The 26,910-nt window shown below is 44.1% G+C and overlaps 1 protein-coding gene across 1 annotated transcript in view; it reads left to right on the top strand.

The window, feature by feature from the left end:
* Positions 1–26,910, top strand: part of LOC142574214 (uncharacterized) — a 121,699-nt gene that overhangs the window by 91,252 nt on the left and 3,537 nt on the right. The window contains exons 5-6 of the mRNA XM_075683363.1: positions 16,041–16,123; positions 16,902–16,970. Of these exons, the coding sequence (XP_075539478.1) occupies positions 16,041–16,123; positions 16,902–16,970 (152 nt within the window). The remainder of the gene's footprint in view (positions 1–16,040; positions 16,124–16,901; positions 16,971–26,910) is intronic.

Here is a 26,910-nt window from a genome sequence, read left to right as displayed (position 1 = left end):
ACTTACAAGTGCTCAGAAAAACTCACGTTATGGTAAATTCCTTCTGGTTCACCTTGAGATATCTCCCAGCGGATTAGCTGAAAGTACAGGCTGTTGAAGCCCTCCACAACATTAGGCTCACAAAGCGTGTTATAGAGACTGGCATAAGTCCTCAGTCGCGTTCGTACGCTGAAGCTGCAGGTCGCTTGGTGTTTTCGAACCAACGATTGAATTATCTCTGGAAAGGTTAGAGGTTCCGGCAGGCCTGGTTCCAAGTTATTAGTAATGTTTCGTCGTAAAAGATACGGCAGAACCCATCCCACGACGAATGTCGACCTTACTGAGATTAGCATTGAAGGAATGTATAGCCTCATCATGTTGTAACCACTGTACCGCGTCATGTATGAGGCGCGCATGCAGCCGTGATGCTGTCTCGCGCTTCCCTCGGGACACGCTGTATTTCGCTGAGCGAACTGCCCACGTGGTACGTATGTGACCACATATTCAGACAGGATTGTTTAAATATTTATGACGGGGGTTCAACTGCACCCCAGACTGGATAAATTTAGATTGTTTGGGTCATTGAACAACGGTGCATATGCAGCGGCAGATACCTAGCTCCCAAGATCGAGTCAAAGTAATTCATTGAAGAGTGGCCTATACCTAGTTAAATATAGGTAGAGATCCAAGGAAACGATCGGTTTCAAATGCGGTTGCCTTAGAACAGCAGCCCGATGCTCTAATAATTCGATAAATACCACCTAGTTATCCAAGTTAGTGAGAAAATTGTTCAAGACACTACCAGCCACTGCGTCCCTCTTCTGAACTGGATTTTTTTTAAAAGTGGTTAAAAAGTATTCTCCCTAGTTGTTCCATCAAATATTCGCCCGACTGAAGATTCACAAGTTGAACCACTTTCTGGCCATTCCTGACGAAAAATACCTCGTGTGCACTACCATATTTTCTGGTGACTTCGACTAATTCGGTGCGTTTGCATATTCTTTCAACTCTATTCACAAATATGCGGCACCATATATGGATGTGGACAAGGCAGGCAGCGTAATTTTGTAGCTAATCTCTTGAAATGTTTCAGTGGGTATATAAAGAGCATTGTTGGTTACTCATTAGGAGAAAGATATTCACACCTCTGACGATCAGTGATGGCTCCGTCAGCTGTCCCTTCTGGACAATAAGGGCAACTAGCCGCGACAAACTTTGTGCATCTTTAAGATCTGGTGCTTCTAGGCCGTAGACCTTCTATGATCACACCACTGTGAGCTCATCCGCTTTTTATTGCGAATGGCATTCTTTGCCTCTTTCAGCCGTATTTAGGCTATCTATCTATCTATCTATCTATCTATCTATCTATCTATCTATCTATCTATCTATCTATCTATCTATCTATCTATCTATCTATCTATCTATCTATCTATCTATCTATCTATCTATCGATCTATCTATCTATCTATCTATCTATCTATCTATCTATCTATCTATCTATCTATCTATCTAGTGGTCCAAGAAGTTTATTTGCTTGGGCCAATGGGTATGTGCTTATATATTCCTTTCGCCTGCATCTCCCGCACTTGGTTGCTGATAATCGTGCACTCAGGTGGTGACACTCCATAAGATTTCTCCGTATTGGATGCGCATGCGGAGTGTTGATTCGATGACGCATTTGAGATGCTGGAATCGAAGGCATTTTGCTGCGTTATGGAAAGTGAAACACTTGTGCATGCGTTGAAAATACGTCTAGAAGCGTGTGACGCTCACTTTTACTAAGCGACTTGCTGATCATTTCAAGAATTTGCGAATGGTCAGTGCACAAATGGACTTGTTCGCCCAGAGCATCACCAAGCGCAGCCAGCGCAGCGGATCTTTCCAGATTTAATAGGGAGCGTTTTATGCCACCAAACACAACTACAGCCTCCGTCGAAAAATTCATTCATCGTCCAAGTATTGATCGGTATCAATGAAGGAAAATGAAAGCATTAGTGAGCTTAGCTGTTAAATTCCAACCGTTGCCTTTGCTCACCCGCCTGTAATTTTTCAGCCATTCGTCAATGTCTTCTCCTGGCGCCCCAGCGATGTTCCTCGGCTCTCATTAGTGCTCGTAGGAATCAGCAGGTGCTGCCCGCAGAGCTTTGCAATCGTGGTCTTGGGACATACTGATTACGGAAATTGGAGTCCAGCAAGGCGGTGGATGCAGCAGAGTTCGCCTAGTATTTCTTCCATAGTTTGGCTTCTGCTACCCCACGTGCACCTCCACCAAAATTGTTACGTGCTTTAGAGAGGTTTGCCCAAGTTAAAGCAGCTAGAACCGAAGCGCAGAGACCGTGGCGAGCCCAAGAACTACGTAATCTCGCTTTTTCTGTATCAGCGCAATCATTCTCTTTGCACCTTCATCGCGCTATAAGAATCGTATTTGTTGCTGAATGAGAAACACAGTTTCACCTCAAAGGCGAAGAAGGACTGATAGCGCTAGCCAAGTATTGCATAACTACACGAAGTACGGCTCGTAGTTTCACCAAAGCATTCCGTACTTCTAGATAGCACAGAGCCTTTGAACTCTTACGGCCTTTTTCTGTTTGATAGATTCGAGAATCCATTATCCTACACTACAAGTGCAGACCTACGTTTAACACTGTGCAACCGAGCCCCATCCATTTGAGGCATGCACTCCGATACCAGCGAGTTGAGCCCAGAGGCGCCAAGGAATCAGGGGCAAGCGAGTGGGAGAATGGGGGCGCGTGCGCGTCGGTGACGAAATTTGTTACCCTTGGTGGACTCGCGTTTGACATTGGCTCTGAATAGGCAAATCGAATTTTTTTTTACTTTTAATAACCGCCTGGCAATACTCTTTATATTATCTTTTGTTGTTTTCGAAGTTTAATTGTAAGTGACGTCCCATCTGTGAAGGCAAGAAGCAATGAAGGCGGCGGCTTTAGGTGTAGGGAACATTACCGTAAGTAAGCTGTCTATGTCGGTGTGAATGCCACGCAATGTATTTGGGTGAAGAAACTTTATGACATGTAATTACTTACCTACAACTTCGGCGAAATGGTCTAAGAAGCGTAGCATCACCGTCTTTCTACCCCGCCGCAAATGCCAACGCAGAACGCTATGGGGTGTAAGTCACAGGAGCAATCAAGCAGAATTAGATTGGGACCATGCAGCGCCGATATGCAAGGTTCCTGTTTCTTTAAGGCACCGCAGTCTACACCGCAACAGCTATTACACTTACAAAGGCAATGTTTGTTGGGTTCTGTTCATCTGTTTCAGCCTGATGCGTAAACAAAAGTCAAGGGCCGTCTTGATACTTACAGTCGTCATGCCGTCACTGAAAAATTCACAAAAATTTTATTCAGCATCTCCTCACGAAGCCAGACCTGGGGACGTATTCTGAAATGTTCGCCGCCGCGAAAGTTTCGCCCTGGCCACGCCTCCGCCGTTGCGGCGCGCTCTGAATGACTGCTTTGACAAAACCGGAAATTCAGGTGGCGCAAGTGAATTTCCGGTTTTGTCAAAGCAGCCATTCAGCGCGCGCCGCAACGGCGGAGGCGTGGCCAGGGCGAAACTTTCGCGGCGGCGAACGTTTCAGAATACGTCCCCTGACTGAAAGCAAAATTTCGCGCAACGATTCTAGCTTGTAAAGCAGGCGCGTGGGAAATAATAATAATAATAATAATAATAATAATAATAATAATAATAATAATAATAATAATAATAATAATAATAATAATAATAATAATAAAAATAATAATTATAATAATCTTTATTGCGAGATCCTATGTAAATGTATTTCTTGCCGTGTCTACCGAAGCCTTCGGAGGGCTTGTAGGGCAGGGACCTGACAGTCACGGCAAAATCACATTGACAGGGTCTCAAGCATAACTACCGCTCCAAAATACGTATACACTATACCTCTTTATTTTCAAGAGCACATACAAAACTAATTACTAAGAACCACAAAAATTAAAGCCCAAAGATGTTACATCTCATCTTCAAACAGGACTGGCCACGCTATTACAAGAATATGCACTGAATTGACCAGTGTACTTAAGGAACGTCGCCAAATGGATACAGGTACCGTCTTCAAACCATTAGCAATTACTCACATACACACAAATAATAGTTAGCTTCATACCAGCGACATTTCTTTCATATCACTTCCTTTAAGGCATTCTTTAAGCCGGATAAACTATAAATTACATTAAATTATTAGGTTTTACGTGCGAAAACCACTTTCTGATTGTGAGGCACGCCACAGTGGAGGGCTCAGAAAATTTTTACCACCTGAGTTTCTTTAACGTGCACCTAAATCTAAGCACCACGGGTGTTTTGGCATTTCGCGCCCACCGAAATGCGGCCGCCGTGGCGGGCATTCGATGCCGCGACCTCGTGCTCTGCAGCCCAACACCATAGCCACTGAGCAACTACGGCCGGACGGATAAACTTCGCTGTTCAAGTATTGAGGTGTGGAGAGTATTAAACAAAGTAGGAATATAATATTGTGTTTGCCCTTTGCTATAATTAGTTCTTGTTCGAGGAATAACACATCTCGAGAGATTGCGTAGATTCGTGTGCTTTTTTCTTGGTACACGAAAATTTTCGTTCCTTAAATATCGCGGCACAACAGAAACACTGAATCGATGTTTGGGATTTTCAGGGACCTGAATGGGTCATCTGTATCAATGTTTGTGTTGTAGGCTACACCTTTGAAATCGTTCTGCAATAAAATGTTTACTTTGGATTTCTACAAGCGGCTGCAATTGGAAAAAGTGTAGATGTCATATCTTATATTCGAATATGCTAACGCATGCACGATCATTTTCTTTATTTTAACAGGGACATAACTCCGAACGCAGTAGAGTAAGCATGCAGCTCGTCGAAGTTTAGCGCAAATGGAAACCATATGAACGTTCTATGATAAATCATTGTCAAAGTGCACTCCTATATATTTAACAGTCTCCACATATTCAATCGGTTTGCAGTCGCAATTCAAACAACCAGAGCCATGTAATGGGACAGATAGTGTGACATCCAGAACGTTTAGAGGATTTCTAAAATATACTAATTGCGTTTTTCGGGCATTAATTTTATTTGCTTACTTTTACACCAGTCTACGACGTTTACTGCATCCATTTGAAACAGAGCAACAGCCCTATCATATTCCACGTCCCTTGAAATAAGGAACGTGTGGTCTGCATATGGGAAACGGTGCTTGTGCCAATTACCTGTCCCATGTCACACACGTATAAGTTGAATAAAAGCGATCACAACACTGAGCCCTGCGGCACTCCTTCTGTGAGGTATTTCAGAGTGCTGTGTACACAATTTGGAAATACAATTTGATACCAATTCAAAACATAACCACTAACAAAATCTAGAAAATATCCCCGAAAGCCATAGTTGTAAAGTTTGGTAATAGAATACGATGGTTAACCGAGTCAAATGCTTTTGATACATCCAAAAAGAGTCCACAGGCCATTGGTTTCGTTCAAAAGCTTTGTGTCAAAAATCTGACAAAGTTTCGAAAAGTTTCCGCGTACCGTTGCCTTGAATAAAGCCGTACTGGGAAGCTGATAATATGTTGCGGTTAAATTCTGTCCATCACTTCGCCTTTCCAACAGTTGTGATCAGAAAGGAAGTATGTATGTGAGGCGGTCGGGTTCAGGTTTTGACTCATCTCCACCATTAAGTTTCGGAATAACACGCGCTCTCTTCTTTTCATCGGCTACAAAGCCTATGTCAATAATACTGTTCAAAATGAAAAAAATCGGCCCTACTAACACACTGATATTACGTATTATATCTTCAGCTGATATTCAATCTAAACCTTCAGCAGGGCTCTTTCGTGGCTGACACAGCAATCGAAATAAGTAGTCTTCCGCCGTCGAGGGCAGAAGCACCGATACTGATACCGGACTAATTTCTGCCATAAGCCTTCGCAGATTAGGGACAGTTCCCATATCTGTCGCCACTGAAGAAAATTAATCGTTGAAACAATTAGCCACCGCTTGCGACGGAGCACGGAAACCTTTCGATATCGGATCTAAATAGGAGGTCGACTTCGTTCCCCTAAGCTCATTCACTAGGTACCGCACCTTTGCCGGTTTATTACGAGAAAAAGAAATTGACTGCCAATGTAGTTTGTTTGGGAACAGCGTATCATTGCTGTAACTTTGTTTCGTGCACTTCGGTAAAGACTCTTCAAAGCTTAGTCTTCAGTGCGCTTTCGACATCGTTTACAAAGTACGTCTGTCTCTTGAATACGTTCAATATTCGATTATTTATTAAGTGTAACTGTGCTTGTCGCGTACGTACCAAAACGGATCTTTTGCATCCTTGCTTCAGCTTGGTGAAAGCATCTACAAATTTTGTATACGCATTGGTCGAACAACTATGTGCTAAGAGTGTGTCCCAGTCATACTGAGCGACAAGTCTGTCAGATCTAACGTAATCAAATATTTCTGAATATGGGGCCTCCTTGCTTTTGACTGCAATAGTGCTAGGAGCAGAGACCTGGCAGCCGATATAGTAATGGTCAGCCAGCATCTTTGTTATTGTAATGGATCTAGCGGTCAAAAAACTGTATTGAACGAAATAAGACGCGGTCGTGGCGCCAGGACACAAGAAATCCTGAGAGCACTTCTTGTCTAGTGGCTTCGTTTACGTCAGATTCTGTGCCATATTGAGCTAGTACGTTTAAGTAATCTGAAAAAAAAAGTTTCCTCAGAGCTTAGCAGATCTATATTAACATCCCCGATAATGCACACCTTATTATCAGAAGGCAGAACATCTAAATTTTGTTTCAGCTCACCGAGAAATGTGTTCACGTGTTCTGACGGTGGACAACACACAGCCGTTAAAGAGAGAGCAGTGCTAGAATTTTCCAGGCGGAATACAAGGCTTTCAGCAACAGAAAGTGAAAATGTCCTCAGTGTAACTAACCATTTAGTCTTAATGAAGGCCGCTATTCCGCCGCCTCAGCTACTTGTTCTGGTTATAAAATGCTCTTGAAAGTTTGGAAGGCGGAAACGAAACAGCATATCATCTTGAGTGTTAATTCCTTTAAGTACTAAAGCCTCTACAAAGCACAAAATGTTAGTGGCATCGACAAGAACCTGATCGTAGTGTTTCCTCTCACTTCTCACGTCAAAGACTGTCAAAAATCAAGGAGGGAGTGAAAGTTTACTGTCATTTTCTAAGCCATTTTATCAATGCCAGACCACGTTGATTCGAAGCACGTGGCCTCCGTCCTCTTTCGAGCAAAGATCTTGCGATTCTTAACCCACAAATAGTTATAGAGGCTTTGCTTGCCTTTGGCACGAACTTTCCAGAATATTCTTTGTTAGTCTGAGCTAAATTTTTGTTCACTTATATCATCGGGTACAGTTTCTTGTGTGCCAAGTCACGTAGTTTAATAATGATAGTAAAAATAATAATAAATTTATTTCGTCATAACATGTACATATAATTTTGGCGAGTCGGCCCAAGTGAGGAAGAGACTTCTCCGGCCATACCCGGTAGCCAGCAGTAAAGAGGCGCTACTGCTGTTTCTTAAAGAAAAAAAACCCTAAGCAACGAAGAGAAAAAAGAAACTGATTACGTGGAAGCATGTACTGCCTTGTTAAAGGTTAAATAGATTCTATAGGCAGTTCTGAAATGTTTACAGGAAGGTATAGAACCAATTGACGCTTTGAAGACGGAAAAAACAGTGAATCGGGCAGCGAGTTAAGCATTCATGGTATATAGTAACTCCTTGTAAAATTACAATACCTCGTATAACATCTCGAAACAACATCTCGTATAACATCTCCGAATATGACCAAAACAGTCTAACAGGCACATGCTGAATTCACAACGCGCTATCCCAGTAATGATTACGTACAACGGTCTGGAACAAGATAGCATCAAATGACGGCAGTGTGTGCTAGCAAACAGGTTCCAACTCTGATAAAGGTGAAAGTTATGCGCGACACTAGGTATTATAGCCTTCAAGAGACAGTTCATTTCATTGTGCCACGATGGAGAACCATTATAGATCAAAGTGATGCTATATCTGAGCGCGCTATAAACGAGCGCATGTGCTATAAATTTACGGACAGGGCAAGACTTTAAAAAACGCAAGTTGTATAAAATACATGACGTACCATGGATATAATTGGATATAACTGAAATATGGCTAATCCGGGTCATATCTTGGCATTTTGGTACAATTCCTGCATAGTGAATGGTGCAGAATTCAAGATGCAGTTTCCTCAACTTTTTTTATGCTGATTTCCAAAACAACAAAGCTTTGTTTTTGATTTGTTACTCGTTATCAGGTTGTTGTGAAACCAATCTATAACTGACCTGGCATCAACTTGAAGAGTTTCGATTGCATTCTGATGTGAAGCATCAGTAGCAAGAATGCCAGAATCATCCGCGTATTGAAATAACTACGTATCACCTGTTTATCATTGAACTGAAATCATTAATGTATGGAAAAAATAAAAGAAGGGTGGGCACCGAACCTTGTGGAATTCTGGAATTCGTGTTTACGCTATTACTGGAGTAATTGTTGACCACAACAATTTGAGTACTATTAGAAATGAAATCCTAACAGCTCTAACTTTTTCAGCAGTAACTGATAACATACAGAGTCAAAAGCCTTGGTTTCGTCCAGCAAAAGTGCACATGCCACTACATTAATATACAAGCCTGTGTAAATGTCTCAAAAGCCTTCCGAAAGCGTTGTCGTAATTATTCCAGAGCTATAACCATATTGCGCTTTACACAACGTATTGGTTTCTGTCACTTGAATCAAAGAAAAGAGCTAGATCAAAGAAATGGCACCTTTCCTCAGAGAAACTTCTGCATAAGAAGAACGCCACACAACTAGGCGTCTTCTGCTTTTCCATTCGCTCCGGTTTCACAAGGAAATCAAAGCACGACTTCCTATCGGTCACCGGCAACGATGTTGCAAGTAGGGACCAGTCGGAAACTGAGACTCCAGAAACTAAACGCACTGTATACCGCTATGGCAGCTTTTCTGAAAGAAGGGTTGCATGTGGTTACAATGGAACAACGGCGACGTGCAGCGCCAGCCTGCACATGCGCCTAGAAAAGTGACATACCCTCAATGAACACTAACTATTTCAACCTACTGCTGATTATAACAAATTGTCGGCAGCCACCAGAGGCTGCGCGGATAGACCACTTGACGGTTATATTGTAGCAAACGGGTATAATTTGTATCAGCCATATATAGCGCAAGCATATAACAATGAGCCTTAAGCCTTAAACTGGCTACCTATCAAGGGAACTTATCGGGATACTGCGAGCAATGCGTGGGAGGATCGGCTATCATCGGCGGTGACGTCATCTCTGGCTCGACTAGAAGAGGAGCAGCACATCCAGGAAGCTTTCAGAGGGCATGGCACATGACCTCCTGAAAACATGCCTAAGTTGCCATTACTGTCTATGCAGGTTCGTTACCACTCCAATGCTGCACGTCACCGGAGTGACAATCGATTTTTGTTGGTATTGCCGTGCCCTCACCACTGTATTGCTAGTGTCATTGATTGCTGGTCTGCAGTGCTGATGCTTTTGACGTCAGGTGACGTTGAGGAATACCCCGGGCCAAAGACAGCTGAGATGTTGGGGCAAATCTTACAAAATCAGGCTACATTTGAATCTAAGATAGATTCTATGAAGGAGGAGGTATCCGATTTAAATACTAAAACTCACAAAGTGACCCGCTATTTTAAAGTTATTGAGGAAATGAGTGAGCGTATTACTAGCCTGGAAACTATTGTTCGGCAACACGAACAAAAATTGACTATGAAAACAGGAGCAGACGCAATAACCTTATCGTTTTCGGCCTACCTGAAACTTCTGGTGAAACCGAATCAGATTTGAGGGGGGCCGTTGTTGGTAATCTGTTCGAGGTAAAATTGGCCGTTATAGTGAAATCAGTAAACCGAATTCACCGGCTGGGCAAGGAAAAACTAAATAGTTCATGACCAGTCATTATGATTTTTATGATCACTCGGAAAAGGAAAATGTGCTCAAAAACTGTGGAAAGCAGGATGGGTCTACCATTAGTATCAGCAATGATTACGCGAAGGAAACCGTCGATGTCAGGAAGAAGTTGTGGCGAAGCAGAGAGAGCAAATAGCGCAACAGTGAAGCTGATTCATAATAAGCTTCAAGTAAACGGTGAGCTCTGCGAATGGGATCGAAAACGGAACATTCGTTGCCAGTGCAAGCCTAGACAAGATAGCCGAAAGGTCACGACGGCTCTGAAGCTTCCGCTCATGGCTGATCGCGTATGCCTGGAGCGGTGGATGGTAGAGGCGGGATCCCTACTCAGCCGGCGCGATCATAGCTCAAATTTCTTTCAATAAATTCGCGAAGAATTGTAAACAAGGTCACTCCAGATTTAGAATACTTATTACATACAGTCCCCATGGTATGGTCACAACAGAGACATGGCTGCATAGTGTCATAATGGATAATTGCATTGTACCGCGGGGATACAAGATCTTTCGATGCGATAGGGACACTCGAGGTGGTGGAGTAGCGGTGATAACTAAAAGAACAATGGTGGCTATAAAAGTGGATTGCCATTTACCAGAAACAGCGTGGTGCAAGGTGAATTACGCCAAATTACGTATCTTATTGGAGCCGTCTACAGACCACCTAGCACTCCTCCCGAGTTTCTAGAGGACTTAAATATGTTTTTGTGTGATCATGTAAATGGAAACACAAGACTAATAATGGCTGGAGACCTCAACTTACCACGTATTAACAGGGAAAGTTTTTCAACTGGTCACGTAGAAACCCGTAGCGCTGATAGGCTATTAGAGCTAATGTTTTCTCGTAATCTCACAAAAATTGTAAAAGACTGCACAAGAATCACCTCTACGTCACAGTCATTGTTAGACTTCGTTTTCATATCAAGTACAGTGGTGGATTACGCCGTATCTGTTGAGGACGGTATATCGGACAACAGAACTGTTGTGGTTGACGTGTTCTGTGACACCAGTATTCAAGCAAAGTATTATGTCTATGCACAAGTTAAAGACTACGGTCGTGCTGATGATGCGACTATTATTAACTTTTTAGAAACGACACTTGGCAAATTTCAGATTATATCAAGGCTTGAGTCGGTTGAACAGCTTTGGGAACGTTTTAAGAAAATTGTGCAGTACTGTTTAGATAACTACGTACCTACTCGTACTAAAAAAAAAACGAAACGAATGAACCCGTGGATAAGCCGAAAAATAATTAACATGAAGCACAGAATAAAAAGATTGCGCAAAAATAAATGGTTTCTGATAGAACTATCTCGTGCAAAAGAAACCTTGAAGGCAGAGATGGCTCAGTCTAAAAAATAATATTTAATAACACCCTCACTAACTTTCTGAAGAGCTCACCACGAAAATTCTGGCTGTTTTTTAAGGAAATGAATGAAGGAATTGAACAGATTGTAGAAGAAACGGAAGTAATTACTGAAAAGTCTGATATCGCTGACAGATTCAATCAATATTTCCAGTCATTGTTCTGTACGGAACAGGATGACAATGAAGAATATGAATCGGCTCCTACATTGCCACTTCAAGCAGATAATATTAATATTAACCGAGAGGGCATATTGGATCAGCTGCTCCTCCTGGACACGAAAAAGTCGTGTGGGCCTGACGGTATACCGAATGAATTTCTGCGACGATTCGCGGAGTTGTTGTCGTATTACCTGCTAATTATATTTCAGAAGCCGTTGAAATTCCACTCGCTACCTCAAGATTGGCGTAGAGCAATTGTGTTCCCAATTTTTGAAGGCGGCAATAGAACAATGTTGAGCAAATATACGCCTGTGTCTCTCACATCGGTGTGTTGTAAAATATTTGAGCATATAGTGGCAAAATACGTCAGACAATTTTTGAAGAAGATGGTGGAGTAGCGGTGATAACTAAAAGCAAAATGGTGGCAATAAAAGTGGATTGGCATTCACTTCCGTTTCAGCATGGATTCCGCATTGGGCTATCAACTTTAACACAGTTAATCGAAACGATTCATAATTTCTGTGTTGCTATAGGTGCTTGTGTACAAGTCGATGTTATATGCATAGACTTTGCGAAGGCTTTTGAGAAAGTTTCACACAGTAAACTGCTTTTCAAGCTTCGGAATGTGGGTCTTAGTGCGGATGTTCTCGATTGGATAGGAGTGTAGTTAAATGTTCGCCAACAAGCAGTCAGAGGGGCAGATACTATGTCGGGAAATTGTGAGGTGTATTCGGACGAGCCGCAGGGTTCCGTATTAGGGCCACTACTTTTTTCTGCTATACATTGATGATATCTCAGCGTTTGTCCAATCACCTGTAAAAATTAAGCTTTCCGCAGATGATCTAATTTATGGTCCGGTAACATGCAGGGAAGATCAATTTAAAATCAACCAGTGCCTTCAAAACTTAAGCTCGTGGTGTTAAAAATGGGGTATGGAAATCAATTAAAAAAAACCACTTACACACACATAAAAAAAAGAAAGGAAGTGATCTGGCTCACATCTATTATTGCTGATAATACACTGGTAAAAGTACGTCGTTTCAAATATTTGAGTATAGTCATAACCGATGAATTGAACTGGCGTCCTCATGTTGAAAATATTTGTCAATCAACATAGCAGAAGTTGTGCTACCTGCAAAGGAAATTGCGCCAGGCGACAAAAGAAGTCAAGTTGATTGCATACGAGACATACCCGTCCGAGCCTAGAATACGCTGGTGCTGAGTGGAGCCCACATCAAAAGGTTTCAAAACATAAACTAGAATGAATTCAAAGAATGTAAGTTCGCTTTATCTGCTCTAAATATCGACGACGTGACTCGGTAACCGAAATGTTAAAAATATGTAACTTGGAACCACAGGAATCGAGAAGGCAGAAGCAGCGATTGAAATCGCTTTTTCAAATCCAACACGCAGATGTGAAAATAAACAAGGATGTTTATCTAACGCTCTTTCACAAAAGGTTCACACGAACAACACGCAGTACATTCGTGCAACCAATAATAGCTCGAACAGACTTATTCCGCTTTTCCTTCTTTCCTGACGCTATTAAAATGTGGAATGAATTACCCAATGATGTAATACAAAAAAATGCTATGAGTTGTTTCGAGGTTGGTCTTGATAAGTATTTCGCTGAAACTGTATAGCTTATTATTTGTTCCTTGCATGTAGCTGTTTTGTTTTTCCTACAAATGTTCAAGTTTGTTACAAATGTTCTCCTACAAATGATCTTCGATGTTTGTTCTATGTACAATTCAATTACTGACCCTCCCTGTAACGACCCTCAAGTGATGGTTAACAGTATGACCAAATAAACAAATAAAATCTGGACATTATGTCACTTCCAACCACTGCGTGCCACCATTGCAACACCGGATTAAAACGTTGTTTGCTGCCACAGACTATTAAATATAAGAAACGTTGTTATTTGGCAAGCACATAACCTAATTACACCTAACTTGGACTGCTGCGCATGCAAACGTGTTCGGTAATTCCGTGAAAGACAAATTCGTTGGAGTTGTAGGAGTTCATTCAAGGAACCTACCTCACATATTTTACACCCGCATGGTTCTCGGTTAATACGACAGCAATTTTTTCTGTTATTAAGTGAGTAGGGGCAACGCAACCATTCCGGGTTGAAATGCTTCTCTTGATCTTTACGTTTCTGGGAACGTGTACAAATTATTCACGACAGTGGTCACATTCTCACCGCGTAAAAGGCAAAGGTCCTCTTTATTGAATAAATAAAGAAAACACAGACAAGCCAGGTGGATTTAACAGTGAGGCTCATAATTAAGTAACAGCAGTCACCTCCCACTGGAACATACCGCGCGCAATCAGACTAGCAATATTTGATAAATTAGTGCTGCAGAAGCTTTTATGGACTGCATTCTTGGCACGCTGACCATGTCGCCGTTCAGAGTTACTCTATAAGAACAAATTGGGAGTTACGTTACAGCTTGGTGCCGTGAGTATCCAAACCAATAAATTTCATTGGTATTTATTTTGAAAATACGCCTTTTCATTGAGCGAGGAGGAAAGGTTTCCCGCGCGCCCTTTCCTCCTCTCTATATTGTGCGGCTCTGCTTGAAGGTGTTGCCATCATGTTCTGCGCAACAATTTGGAGATGTTTGAGCTCGTTGTCCATGGAATTTACATGATGCTAGTTTGCACGAGGCTGTCGAACAACCATTCTATAGCCTTTCAGTGCAGCGGTAAGCACAATGTGTGGAAATGTTTATTGGCTGCGCAAACATTCTATGCGCGTCAGCCGCGGCGTATATAGGTGCTGTGAACTGTTTTGGTTTTATTGTTTTTTTTTTTACTTAGCGAAGAACAGTGGCGTCTCTGTGCATTGTTAAAACATACATTCTCGCTATCTCAACGCTTTCCGTAACAACTAAAACACAAGGGTACTCGTGTAAGGCCAACTTAATGCAAGCCGGAAAAATCTCTAAGAACCAATCGTTATGAAATAATACCGTCAGCCACCGGCACCTTTCTGACGCTTTTAAAGTATAACAGACCTGAAAGAACTACGCTATGACGACGTTAGCATGCTGTACGAGGCCGGTGGCGCTCAAGACAGCGATTGCTGTGGTTGGCAAGCCAGCATGACACATATAAGATTCCACCTTCGGGTTTGCCTTTATGCCTTGTAAAGCAGTAATATCCAAATGTATATCGTGAGGAAATTTGTGAGGACAAAATTTCCGCGACACGGGTGAGTGCGTCGTAGAGGTCGGGTCAAACAAGACCGAACAACGAAGTGTCACAATAAAAACTAGAAGAAAATAAAGAATAAAATCAGTTTTCATCCTCATACCTCGCAAACCAAAACAACAAATAATCACTGCCTAGCGCCGCAATAATACCTCGCTGGCAATGCCGCATGCTTGGACCATGCGCTGCATAGAACAAACAGATCTATAACCAGTGGTATCTACTGCTGCTTCGGAAGATAGCACAGTCCGCAGCCGGTCACTCGACCATTACGGAAGTGTGATTCACACTGTACGGCATGTTGTTAATACTAACCAAACATAGTTCCGTAGTGGGCCGAATCTTTGTCGAAGAAAAGAAGTATTCATGCAATGTATCTAGAACTAACATTTGGAACACTTGTCAGAGTCAACAGCACTACGTATTCGGCGGCAGAACGGTACCCACACTGTTACGATTGTCATATGTTTCGTAACTACCCCTAACAGCTAAACCAGAGCTTAGAACTACAGTGTGAATGATTGAATAAGGTCCCATTCATGAAATATTATTTCAGGAATACGCAACTCATCTCAGTGGCCGATTTTAGCCTCAAACATGCGCGCACACATATTGTACTGGGTGCTCCGTCTGCCTCAACGCCGGTTGAAATTCCGGCTATGCCGACTTATATCATTCCAGCATATATCTCACATAACAGTTTCCCACATTGAAGACGCCAGGTCATAATAAATATACCGTGGGAGCACGTAAGCAACCACCAGAAACTGCCGCCGAGCGTTTACCTGGCATACAACACCAAGCCAGAATGCCGACTGGCCATAGATGGCGCCACTGCCTGTGCAATATGGCGGCGCCCGAGGAACAAAAGGTCTATAGGAATGACAATATTTGAACACCAGCCTCGGCGGCTCATATTTTGCCAATGGTTCTTCAAGATTTCTGCTAGCATATGTATTTGGGAGAGTGACATTAGTATTGCTAAACAATGGTGTGCTTGACACACTGACGGTAGAAGCGGAATACATCCTTCGAGGAATTCATTCAAAGTTTCCGACATGGTAGGAAATCTTAAACACCTGGTATACTGTAACTTATGTTGCAGGACCTGTTTAAAGCAAAACTATTGAGGTATAACACATCACTTGTGCTTTGCCAGACCACAACGACATTTAAAAGGAAAAGTACGGCGTGGTCGCGCGCATTGAATATATTATGTAATAATTTATAAGGATTATTCACATTTTTATTAACACTTGTTCCTATTCGGCGGACTGCATTCATCTTTAGAGGAATATGCGGACCCCTTCGCATATGCAGACGCTTGGGACCAGCAGATGGATGAAGGAAGTGGAGAGCGCCGGAAACGATGGGTGCGTAAATTTTGCTAAAACTCATTGTGCAGTGATTGTATTTTTCGATACAAATAAATTGAAGGACGTGCAGTCATGAATTTGTCAGGCATAAATGACAAGGCAACATTGCTAAATGAAGGTACGTAGGGATGCTAATCGCGTGAGACTTTGTAACAATATGTTGCCAATGCAATCGTTGCGAGATTTTTATTATGCCTGGGTCACGACTCATGAATAGTCACAAAGAATTTATACCTGTTATCCACTGGTACGAATACGTGATAACAGATAATCAGAAGTATATACAGAATGCCGGATTTTTAGTTACTTATATTTATCTAGGAATTAGGCCTGCCGTACTTGTTTAGCTGGACAATTCGTTTCCACCAGAACCTACTGACACACTTAGACAAGGACGGCGACACACGACCACAGTGGGTCGTCGTACCTTTCAGTCCGTGTCAGTACGTTATGCTGGAAACCAATTGTGCTATGTGCAAAGAATGAGCTCAGGCAAACACTATTCTGTTGTTCAGTTGGTCTCAATGCCCATACTTTTATGTCAAATGAGCGCACCTTTGTTTTGGAGATTTTTCAAGTATAGATACACAAACACCTTATGTTACACCTTGATTGAACAAACTTTTTGCGTTTCAACTTAAGTATACATAAATGCCTTAGTTAATTGCCGAGAATGTTCATATGTGCCGTTTACATGTAATCATTCTTGTTACACTATTATTCGTGGGTGTTTAGGAATGATTCTCTAAATATTGGTCATATGCCTCTTTTGCAGATTGACAATATTGATCCGGGGTGCATGAAAAGAGATGGAAGTCCAGAAAAAGATGGAATAACATGCATGGTCAGTGGAGCCGCAACATTCGCAATCTTGTTATGCATTGCTGCTGAAACACTAGTGACTCTTCCATTTTAGGTCATCACGGATTTCGACAATGTCATGTTGAAAGGTTGCCTTAGTCGCTTTAAGTGCTTAAATATCCATTAGCCTTGAATTAAATCGAATGAGATGCCTTGAGGTTGCTACAACAATTTCACTGTGCATGCCATAGCTCCCCGGCGTGGTTCCCAAGCGCAATAGGATTCCGAATGTCCCAGTACACGCCACATTTTACGGTAATTATGCCCATGTCCCAAGAGGTATAAGAAGTACACAAAAAGCGTTTCTCTCTATATACCTAGGATATTCTGCACTGATGTTTTGACAAAGTGCCTTGCTTTCCATAGTAATCTTCCGCGAGCGATCTCTTATGAAACAGCCTGCCAGGTCTTGATTTCTTTAATGAAATGTGCGATCTCCTTCGTGCAGGACGTTATGTGTACTGGATTTCAGGGCATTCATTGTAGGAAAATAAATATTTCATATCCGCCTTGTCAGCAAAGTCCTCGATTAGCGTGTGGAACTCTAAACGGGTGAATACGGGATACGGGCCACCTCACTTTACATCAGAACACTGTTCTTTGAACCTGCTGTGCAGAATATCAAGCAAACAGTCCATAACTCCTGCAAAAGAAAAAGAATACCATAACATCGCATTGTGCTGTAACCTGAAAATATGATGAAGACGTCTTTCTAAAGAAACAGAAGTATTTCGCTGTAAGGTGGTGCACGTTTGCAATGAGCGGCTCAGCTGGTCAGCTATCTCGTGGTATATGATTTATCAGTGCTACATTCCGGCAGGATAAATGAACATACACACGAAACTAAAGCGAATGCCTCGCTACGTTTTCTTTTGCTTGCCTGTACTGTCGCCGCGCTTATTCAAATATTTCTCCTTCTACATTGCACTCCACCAAACTAGTAGGGGACATCACCAGTAGCACTAATTTTACGGGTCTTTCGTGCCTTTTCCCTCCTTGAGTCTCTATGTCACAATCTCCCAGCAATTCGTAGCGACAAACATGTTTCCACGTTTCACTGAGAGCGAAAAATTGTAAAACACTCAAATAGGGCGAGATGAAAAGTGAGCTCTTTTTCGGGAGAAATTTCGTTCAGGGATACCACACACACGACAATCACAAGAATATCGGGGCGTAAGGTCACCTTTTGTCGAGTAGAAAGACAAGGGTCAACTGCGTCTGCTGTTTAGACAGCTTTCGCTGTACATTCCACACTGACTGCTGGTGCTCGCGTGTATTATACGACATAGAATACTATTAGTAGCGCTCCGTGCAATGTGGTCAGACATATGATCTTCACCATAGAACGGGCAATAAGCGTCAGACTACTTTTGAATTCAGTAGGCACATCTTGCGCCAAGTGAAAATTTGATATTACTGAAAATCCAGGTAAAGAAATGCTGGAAAACTGAAACAATCGGGGCAATCGCATTCCAACATCGCACATTTCAGTATTCTTTATCGATGAGGTACGATGAGAGACAGAAAGCTACTTGCCTACTAGCATAAAAATAAAACGCTGTGTGGAGCCGTGGAAAGCTTTGGAAGAAACTACTTCTTTTATTTAGGAAAAGTTACACCTCACAGTTGGCCGCGTGCATATAATGCTTTAAGCCAAGAATTATTGCGCAATCCCGAACCCGGTCACCAGTTCAGTATTCCACGCATGCCATCTTCCAAGACACTAGTGTCGGGTGTCGATATTGTTCTTTATTGCTTTAAGCCAAGAATTATTGCGCAATCCCGAACCCGGTCACCAGTTCAGTATTCCACGCATGCCATCTTCCAAGACACTAGTGTCGGGTGTCGATATTGTTCTGCTTCTTGATGCTTAGTGGCGTCTAGCTAGAGGAGGCCAATGTGGAATGGCCAGATGTTCGGAAGGTTCATGGTGGTGATATTGGAGGAGGCAGAAGCACCTCGGAGCTGCCCCATGGCTTCCCTCAGTAATCAAGTAGCATGACTTTTCGGTGTTGGTTTACGGAGCCCTGCAACAAATATTGGACATACGGTCCTGCAAAAATGTAAGCCAAATATTATTACACTGCATGCTAGATGGACATTGCAATCTCGTTTAGAAAATAGCGAAAAATCGCTGCTCCCTGCTGTGTAATGTCGTCAGCAGCTACGTAGCAAGCGGCAGCGTACTAGATTAGGTACTAGCGGATTTTGTGAACGCAAAAACTTTCTCAGAAATACATATTTGCAAATTTTTGAGTTATATTGACACAATAATGTGGGGCGACGCGGAACGGCGCGCGCTAAGTTCGGCGCCATAAAAGACGCTCAAGCGCATAAGCGCTTCATCGTCTTTATATCGTTTTCATCGTCAGAGGAGGCCCACAAACCCTTGGGCCTCCCCTGTAGTGTTAGTCAGAAAGAAAGACAACACACTACCGTTCTGTGTAGATTACAGAAAGTATACCCGTGTCAACAAGCGCGATGGTTATCCATTGCCACACAACGACGACGCACTGGATCGTCTACAACATGCCAAGTCTTTTTCTTTGTTGGACCTTAAATCAGGGTATTGGCAAATCGAAATTGATGAAAACTATCTTGACAAAACAGCGTTTGTGACACCTGACCGGCTTTATGAGTTCCAAGGTCTCTCCTTCGGTCTCAATTCCGCACCTGCCACCTTTCAGCGGATGATGGATACCGTGCTTGCTGAAATCAAATGGCACACCTGCCTCGTACACTTGGAAGACGTCGTCGTTTCTCCCACGACTCGAGAGTGCCCTGGCTGCGATCCATACTTCCAGTCTCACCATCAAGCCTGAAATATACTACTTCGGCTTCCAGAAGCTCAAGTTTCTGGGCCATGTCGTTGGTCCTAGGGGCCTCCGCCCAGACCATGACAAGTTAGCTGCCCTCGCCGAGGTTTCACCACCCACAGATAAGAAGGCTCTCCAACGCTTCCTTGGTTTGTGGGCATAGTACAGTCGCTTCTTCGAGGGATTCTCGAGAATTTCTGAGCCTCTGACGCGGCTTACACGCGACGATGTGCCTTTAATTTCGGCGGACGAGCAGCAGCAATTGCTCAATGAATGGCGAAAGTGTTTGCAAGTGGCCCCAAAACTTGCTCATTTCGACGAAGACGCTGACACTGAAATTGATACTGACGCCTGCAATACGGGTGTCGGCACAGTTCTTGTGCTGTGGCAAGCTGGTGCGTTTATGCTGGTGCACCATTGTTTATGCAAGCCGTAGTCTCACCAAGGCTGAGAAAAACTACTCAACCACTGAAAAAGAATGCTTTGCGGTTGTGTGGGCAATTAGTATTTTCCGACCCTATTTGTCGGTAGACCTTTTCAGGCTGTCAGCGATCCCCACGCCCTGTGCTGGCTTCCCAACCTCAAGGATCCTTCAGGCAGACTAGCCTGTTGGAGCATGTGCTTACAAGAGTACCGCCTTGCAGTTGTCTACCGATCTGGAAGGAAGCACATTAACGATGACTGTTTGTCGCGCGTACCACTCCGTACGACCTCATGGGACCCTCAGCATGAGTTGTCATTTGTCGGCGTTATCGACGGCATAAAGATGGCTGAGCACCAGTGCGTTGACGCTGAGCTGCTGCCACTGGTCGAGCTCCTTCAAGGAGTTGAAGGTATTTTACCCCACGCGCTCATGCGCGGCTTAACATCGAACTATTTGCACAACAACGTCCTTTATAGGAATAACTGCAGAAGCGGTCCAAATACGTACCTCCTTGTCGTGCCGTCGGCGCTGGGCCAAGACATTCTGCAAGCCTGCCATGATGATCCATGCGCGGGATACCTGAGATTCACTAAAACATTAGAAGGGATACCACAGAAGTATTACTGGCCCCTGCTTTATTCTTCTGTGCAACGGTACGTGAAGACATGCCGTGATTGTTAATGCCGCAAGAAACCACCAGTTAAACCGGCTGGCTTTCTCCGCCCTGTCGGCCCTCCTCAAGCGCCATACCAACAAATAGGAATGGATCTACTAGGGCCATTTCCAGTGACCTCTTCTCGCGACAGATAAATAGTCGTCGCTACCGACTACTTAACCCATTACGCCAAAACTGAACCTATTCTCCAAGCAAACGCATATGAAGTGGCCAATTTCTTTGTACGCCACATCGTTCTACGACATGCTGCGCCGTCTGTTCTCATCACCGACCGCGGTACAGCATTTACAGCCGAACTTATGCAGAACGTTCTCCAGCTGATGCATAGCTCTCACCGCAAGAGCACACCGTATCACCCTCAAACCAATGGATTATCGGTACGTCTGAACAGAACGCTGGCTGATATGCTCTCCGTGTATGTCGACGTAGAGCACAAGACGTGGGGTGGAATTTTACCCTATGTGACCTTCGCGTATAACATTGCTGTACAGGAGACTACATAGTTTACGACGTTCGAACTTGTATACGGGCGTAACGTCACGCCAGCACTTGACGCCACACTACCTCTGGCTGATAATAGCACGGCCATCGAACACGTGGAACAGTTCGTACAAAGAGCCGAAGAAGCACGCCAGCTTGCTCGGCATCGTATACGGAGCCAACAGCATACCTCCAGCCTTCACTACAACCAGGGTCGTCGCAACGTGCATTGCAATACCGGCGCGTGCGCGTGGGTCTGGACACCTATCTGTCGCTGTGGACTTTCGGAAAAGTTGCTCCGCCAATATATTGTTCCCTGCAAGGCTACAAGCCGCCTCAGTGACGTGACCTACGAAGTCGTCCCCTGCAGTTCTGACCCCGGTTCGCTCCGTTGTCGCCCTCGCGCTGAAGTTGTTTTCGTAGTACGCATGAAACCGTAATATGCGCGTACGTGAACGCCGAGATGCACCTGAGGAGCTCCATTTCTTGTCGTCGCTGAAAGAACGTTTTGGCGCGACCGAGACGATCGCTTTTCCCATGGGGGTCAATTGAAACAATGATGTGGGGCTCCCGCACCACGGGACGGCTCGTGCTAAGGTTGGCGCCATGGAAGATGATGAAGCGCGTAAGCTGCACGCCCTTCTTCTGGCCCGTCATTAAAGAGAAGCGTCTATTTTGCAAGACTCCGTCTTCAATATACGTTACAACATAAATAAAAAATACGCATGTTTGCAATGTCAAACAAGCAAAAACAGTGGTTCATTTCTGTTCTGTCGGAGTTGATCGAGGGTTGTTTGTCTAATGTGTTTTTTCCTCGAATCACGTGAGGTAGCGCCCGGCGTACTACAGGCGTGCTCTTTCGGATATTACGTGCCGGAGTCAATCACTTGCCTCCGACTTCCCAATTCATATAGTCATCTTCCAGGCTGCACGTACCCTTGCCTGCGCGCGCTATCTCTCTTCGACACGCCATAAGCCTGCCCTGCTACGCTAGCGGCAGAGCGTGCTGACTCCTGGCTAGACACCTCCTTGCACATAAATTTGTGTTGACGTATTTATAGCGCATTAAAATGAAATGTTGATATCGATACGGAGAATCGCGCTGTGCGCACTGTTCAGTCGATCAAGATGGCGCACGGCAAAGACGGTTCACAACATGTAACTCTGTTTCATAAAACAGGTGCCATGCTATTGTAGATACGCAGGAACTTCGGTCACAAGACTTAGCGCTCCGCACGTTCCGTCAATGCTTCGGTGCCTGTCAACGGTATTTGTGAGCGCGCGCATGCACGTTGCGCTGTCCCAACGGGCTGCAAATAAAAAAAAAACATGAAAAAAACACAGAAATGTAAAGTGATCTAAAACAACGCTTTTGCAGCCGTATACCAAAGTGTGCTTGTAAGGATTAAATGCTTGTCATTCAATACTTTATTCACTATAATGTAGGAGTAAGTTTTACTTGTCTCTCAGTCCACTGGGTTCTGCTTTCTTGGTGTTTTAGTTCGCCCGCAGCTCTTCCTAAGCCACTGCATAGTTCTCTGCTTCGATATTCCGGGAGTAAAGATGCTGGATGTCAATAATTTGAACTGAATTTTTTTACAGGCAGATATTAGCTGTTACACTGAGTATATATTAAACAAGGAACAAAGGTTCACATTAACGAATGAGGCTGAGCAAAGGCCTCGGGGCAGTCCGTCGCTCCGATCGGGCACTTCACGAGATCGGCCGGTTGTCGCTCAAGTCTCTGACAACGCTGGAACCTCTCAGTATATACTAAACAAGAAAAACGAGTTCGTATTACGTATTACATATTAGGTATTATATTACATATTAAATAGTATTACGATATCATCGAGCGATGCTCAAGAGACGAGCCGCCGCGGGAACGACGATGAAGTTGGTCGGTGTCCTTGGCGCGAGCGCATGTCGGCTTGACTGCATGGCTCCAGTGTAAAGAGGCTCGGAGCAGTCCGTCGCTCTGACCGGGGACTTCACGAGATCGGTCCGTTGTCTCAAGTCTCAGACCACACTTGAACCTCTCAGCCGCTCGCATTCTCACCCCCAGCCGCGGGACCACGTGTAACTCGCAACGGCGGTGGCCGCCGCCCGAACTACCGAGCCGCCCACGACGCCTCGGCCCGATCCAAACACCCCCCAAGACTCCCTTCTCCACATGCCGCTACAGCGGCTCTCTGCGCGACTTATGGCGCTCGCCAGAACCAGTGCGCGAGAACCCCTGCCACTCCCTTTTTCGCCGGACAGCGTCCGGCCTCCGCCTTCCCTAAGCCGGCGTTCTCTCGAAGCGGCCCGGGTGCGAGCCACCAGCACAACATTGCAATGCAACAAATACACAAATACAGAGTGGACACCAGAGAAGTCGAGCAAGCACGCACTTAAACCAAGCAAAAACAATGCACACATGAGTTTAACCAAGGCAAATAATCACAACGACCTTACAGTAGGGGTCGCAAAATGTTGAACAATGTTCAAGTGCGAATGCCGCCACTGCAAGAAGTCTGTCTAGCCTCCACAGTGTTGCACTGAGATCTGAAAAGGAGGATAGCATGGTCAGAGTAGACCACAAACAGGGCGGGCGAACATTTAAACTCTGACGTGGACACAGAAAACGTTCCGCGTTCCGCTATGCGCACGAAAGTCGTGCGAAGCTGCGTCTGCAGCCTAGCGTAGATACTGTAGCCGCCACGTGAATACCGCAATGAGGCCTCTCGTCTATGAAATGTTCTGACAGCCGTGTTCTTTATTTGGCCTCTGTGAATAACAAGCGCGTCGCATTGCCAGGCAGAACAGTGGCGATGAAGATAACGAGAATTATAATGATCTATAGAAGAAAATGACGCTTAGTTTTGCAATAAAATCAAGCGGTCCGAACGCCCATCTCGCATGGCGATAGCTTCGCCCACGCCTGAATCAGCATAGCTGCGAAAAATAAAAAACAATAAAGAAATAGTAACTACGCTTATTTAGGGCGAGGCTTCCCGCTAGCTCTCCCCTTTGCGTTGTTTCGAGCACCGAACGATTAAAGAAAAGAGCCCTTTGGTACGATAACGATCTCTAAGTCCACCTGGGTTACAAGGATTCGAAACATTTTTGCTGCAGGGTATTCGTGAGGCGGCGTCATTTACCAGTAAGGCCCATCGCTCAATAGTAATAAATGTGTTTCGGAGACAGTTTAAGGTTTTGAATGTTAGGATCAACGAAGCGCCTGTGATTACCACTTGTGGGCAATAAAATGAGACACGTGGTCACCGTACGCAGATTCAAAATGTATAAATCAACTCTGACAAGCTAACGTTTCCCACCGAAATTAAATATTGAAGCACTCCCGTGCAACATGGCGGCCAAGCGAACAGAGAGCACCAGAGGGCGCACAGTTGTTACATATCCTGCTTCGCTGATGCATTGCGCCTAAATTAACACAATGCTGAGCTTTTCGTCCCACTAGACATGACGTCTAGATCTCCTTTTTAGGGTTCCGTAGCCTCACGCTATGCATTGTTGTCGGAATCGTTCCTTAAGCCGGATAGAACGTCGTAATATGCTTTGTTTCTTGAACTACCCTGTTGTAGAAAAAGACGGGACTTGATTTATTGCACTTCGGGCGCGGAAACTTTTAGTTCGCCTTTGCCAATGCGAGTTTACAGAAACCTGGAAGCTTTGCTGTGAAATCATCATACTTATATGTGCGCCTTCCCTCAGGGTTGCCAGGGCGCCGGGGTTTACGCTACTTGCATCGATGTGGACTTTGCTATTGACGTTTTGTCGAAATGTTCGTATGTTTGTAGTGCCTGCAATTGTAGTGAATGCTGCAGGGTAGGTCTCGTTGTAAAACTCAACTAACCCATACTTTGCAGACCCGAGTCTGCGTTAGTAGAGACATCGAGCTGTTGAACTGATGACCACGAAGGCATATTTATGTTGGAGCCTTCCTAGCCTCTCGCTTGCGTCACTCTCCACCCCGAGACGCCTGAGTTTCAACTATATCTGGAGTCTGTTGCTACTATCACCGTTGCCGGCCAATCGCAAAAGACAGCTGCCAGAATCCCACACAAGAATAATGGGCTGGAAGAGGCACAGAACGCTTCGCTTTCAAATGTCAAGAGCGCGGACCACCGCAATAGTCCAGTGGTTATGCGCTCAGCTTCTCAGCCCCACGTCGTGCCTTCGATTCATACCGCGCAGGCCGGATCTCGGTGGATGCGAAATGCAAAACGCTAGTGTGCATGAAGGTAGGTGTGCCTGTTAAAGAAGCCCTGGTGGTGAAGAATATTCTGGAAACCCCGAATAGTAGTGTCTCATATTGAGATCCTGGTTCTTGCACCCCGCAATTATTTTCTCCAAAGCGCTCTTGTTACTCGCAGTGAACTTTGAGTGATGTTCGATAGCGCCAAAATCTTCCTCTAGATATCAGGTCGGTACAACCGAAGCTATGGGGTGTTAGGTGTCCGATGTACCGTGTTGTAATTGGTGCAGTCGAAGAGGACGTGTGAAATAGTCTATAGAATACGAAACGCCTGGCAGTTGGGCTGACTGACAAAAAGGGAATCGTAGTGCGAAGCCATCAGACTTGGCTAGAGCATACATTAATCACTGTTCCTTTCATTCTTGCATGGTACGAGAACAAACCGAGGGCTGGTCGGTAACCGGGATTGCCCCGGACATATAAGCTTTGAGCACCGACTGCCGTGCCCCAACTGTTTCATGCTATGTCAGGTTGTCACTTCACGTAACCTTGCGTAGGAAAAAATAGATTGACACGGAACTTGTGCATTTTACTTATGGCACAGTAGGGTGAAAAAAACAAAACGGTTGGCAAGAATGCTTCTGAATTTCCTTTAGTTATTGTCCAACCTGCACCTATCTCCATTGTTCTTGACATTCAGAATATTTTTTCACCTTAATTCATGTGAATGATAAGCAAATGTTTATTATTTCGTGAACGATTTTCCAGGCTGACACTCCTGTTTCACATCAAGAGCTGTTGTTAGCAGCAGCTATTACATTAGTTTGATAAGTACTTATCTCCTTAGTTAACAGGAATATCGGTAGGCTATTAAAGCTGTGAGAACATCGCCTTCCAGCAGAGATGATCAGTTCAAATTCAGAAACATTGCGAACGTGCGTCCCGCTTTTTACTGTAAAATCAGTTAAGTTCCCGTAATTTGGTTCGCCTTATACGCCCTTGCCCTACCCAGCCCGGCAACTCCACCTAGGTTTCTCGATAGCTCACAGAATTACATCCGCTAAGCGTCCTCTTCATCGCGGCTGCGAATTTACGGCCCAAATTAGATTACTTAAATCCGGTAGGTCACAACACGTTCTTTTGCTCGTGATGTCAGTTGTGGAATTTCGGCCTCAATATTGACTAAGCCCAACTCTTCAAAATAACTCATTTTAACTCAAAAGACTATGAGACGCAAGAAGCCTTCTATAGTACAGCTGCCTACTGACCTGTAGTCTTAAATAATTCGCAGAAGGACTTAATTTAGGAATAGGTGTAAGGACGCTC

Source organism: Dermacentor variabilis, chromosome 3, assembly GCF_050947875.1.
Source record: "Dermacentor variabilis isolate Ectoservices chromosome 3, ASM5094787v1, whole genome shotgun sequence".
In the NCBI taxonomy this organism is placed as follows: Eukaryota; Metazoa; Arthropoda; class Arachnida; order Ixodida; family Ixodidae; genus Dermacentor; species Dermacentor variabilis.
This window is presented reverse-complemented; position numbering and strand designations above follow the sequence as displayed.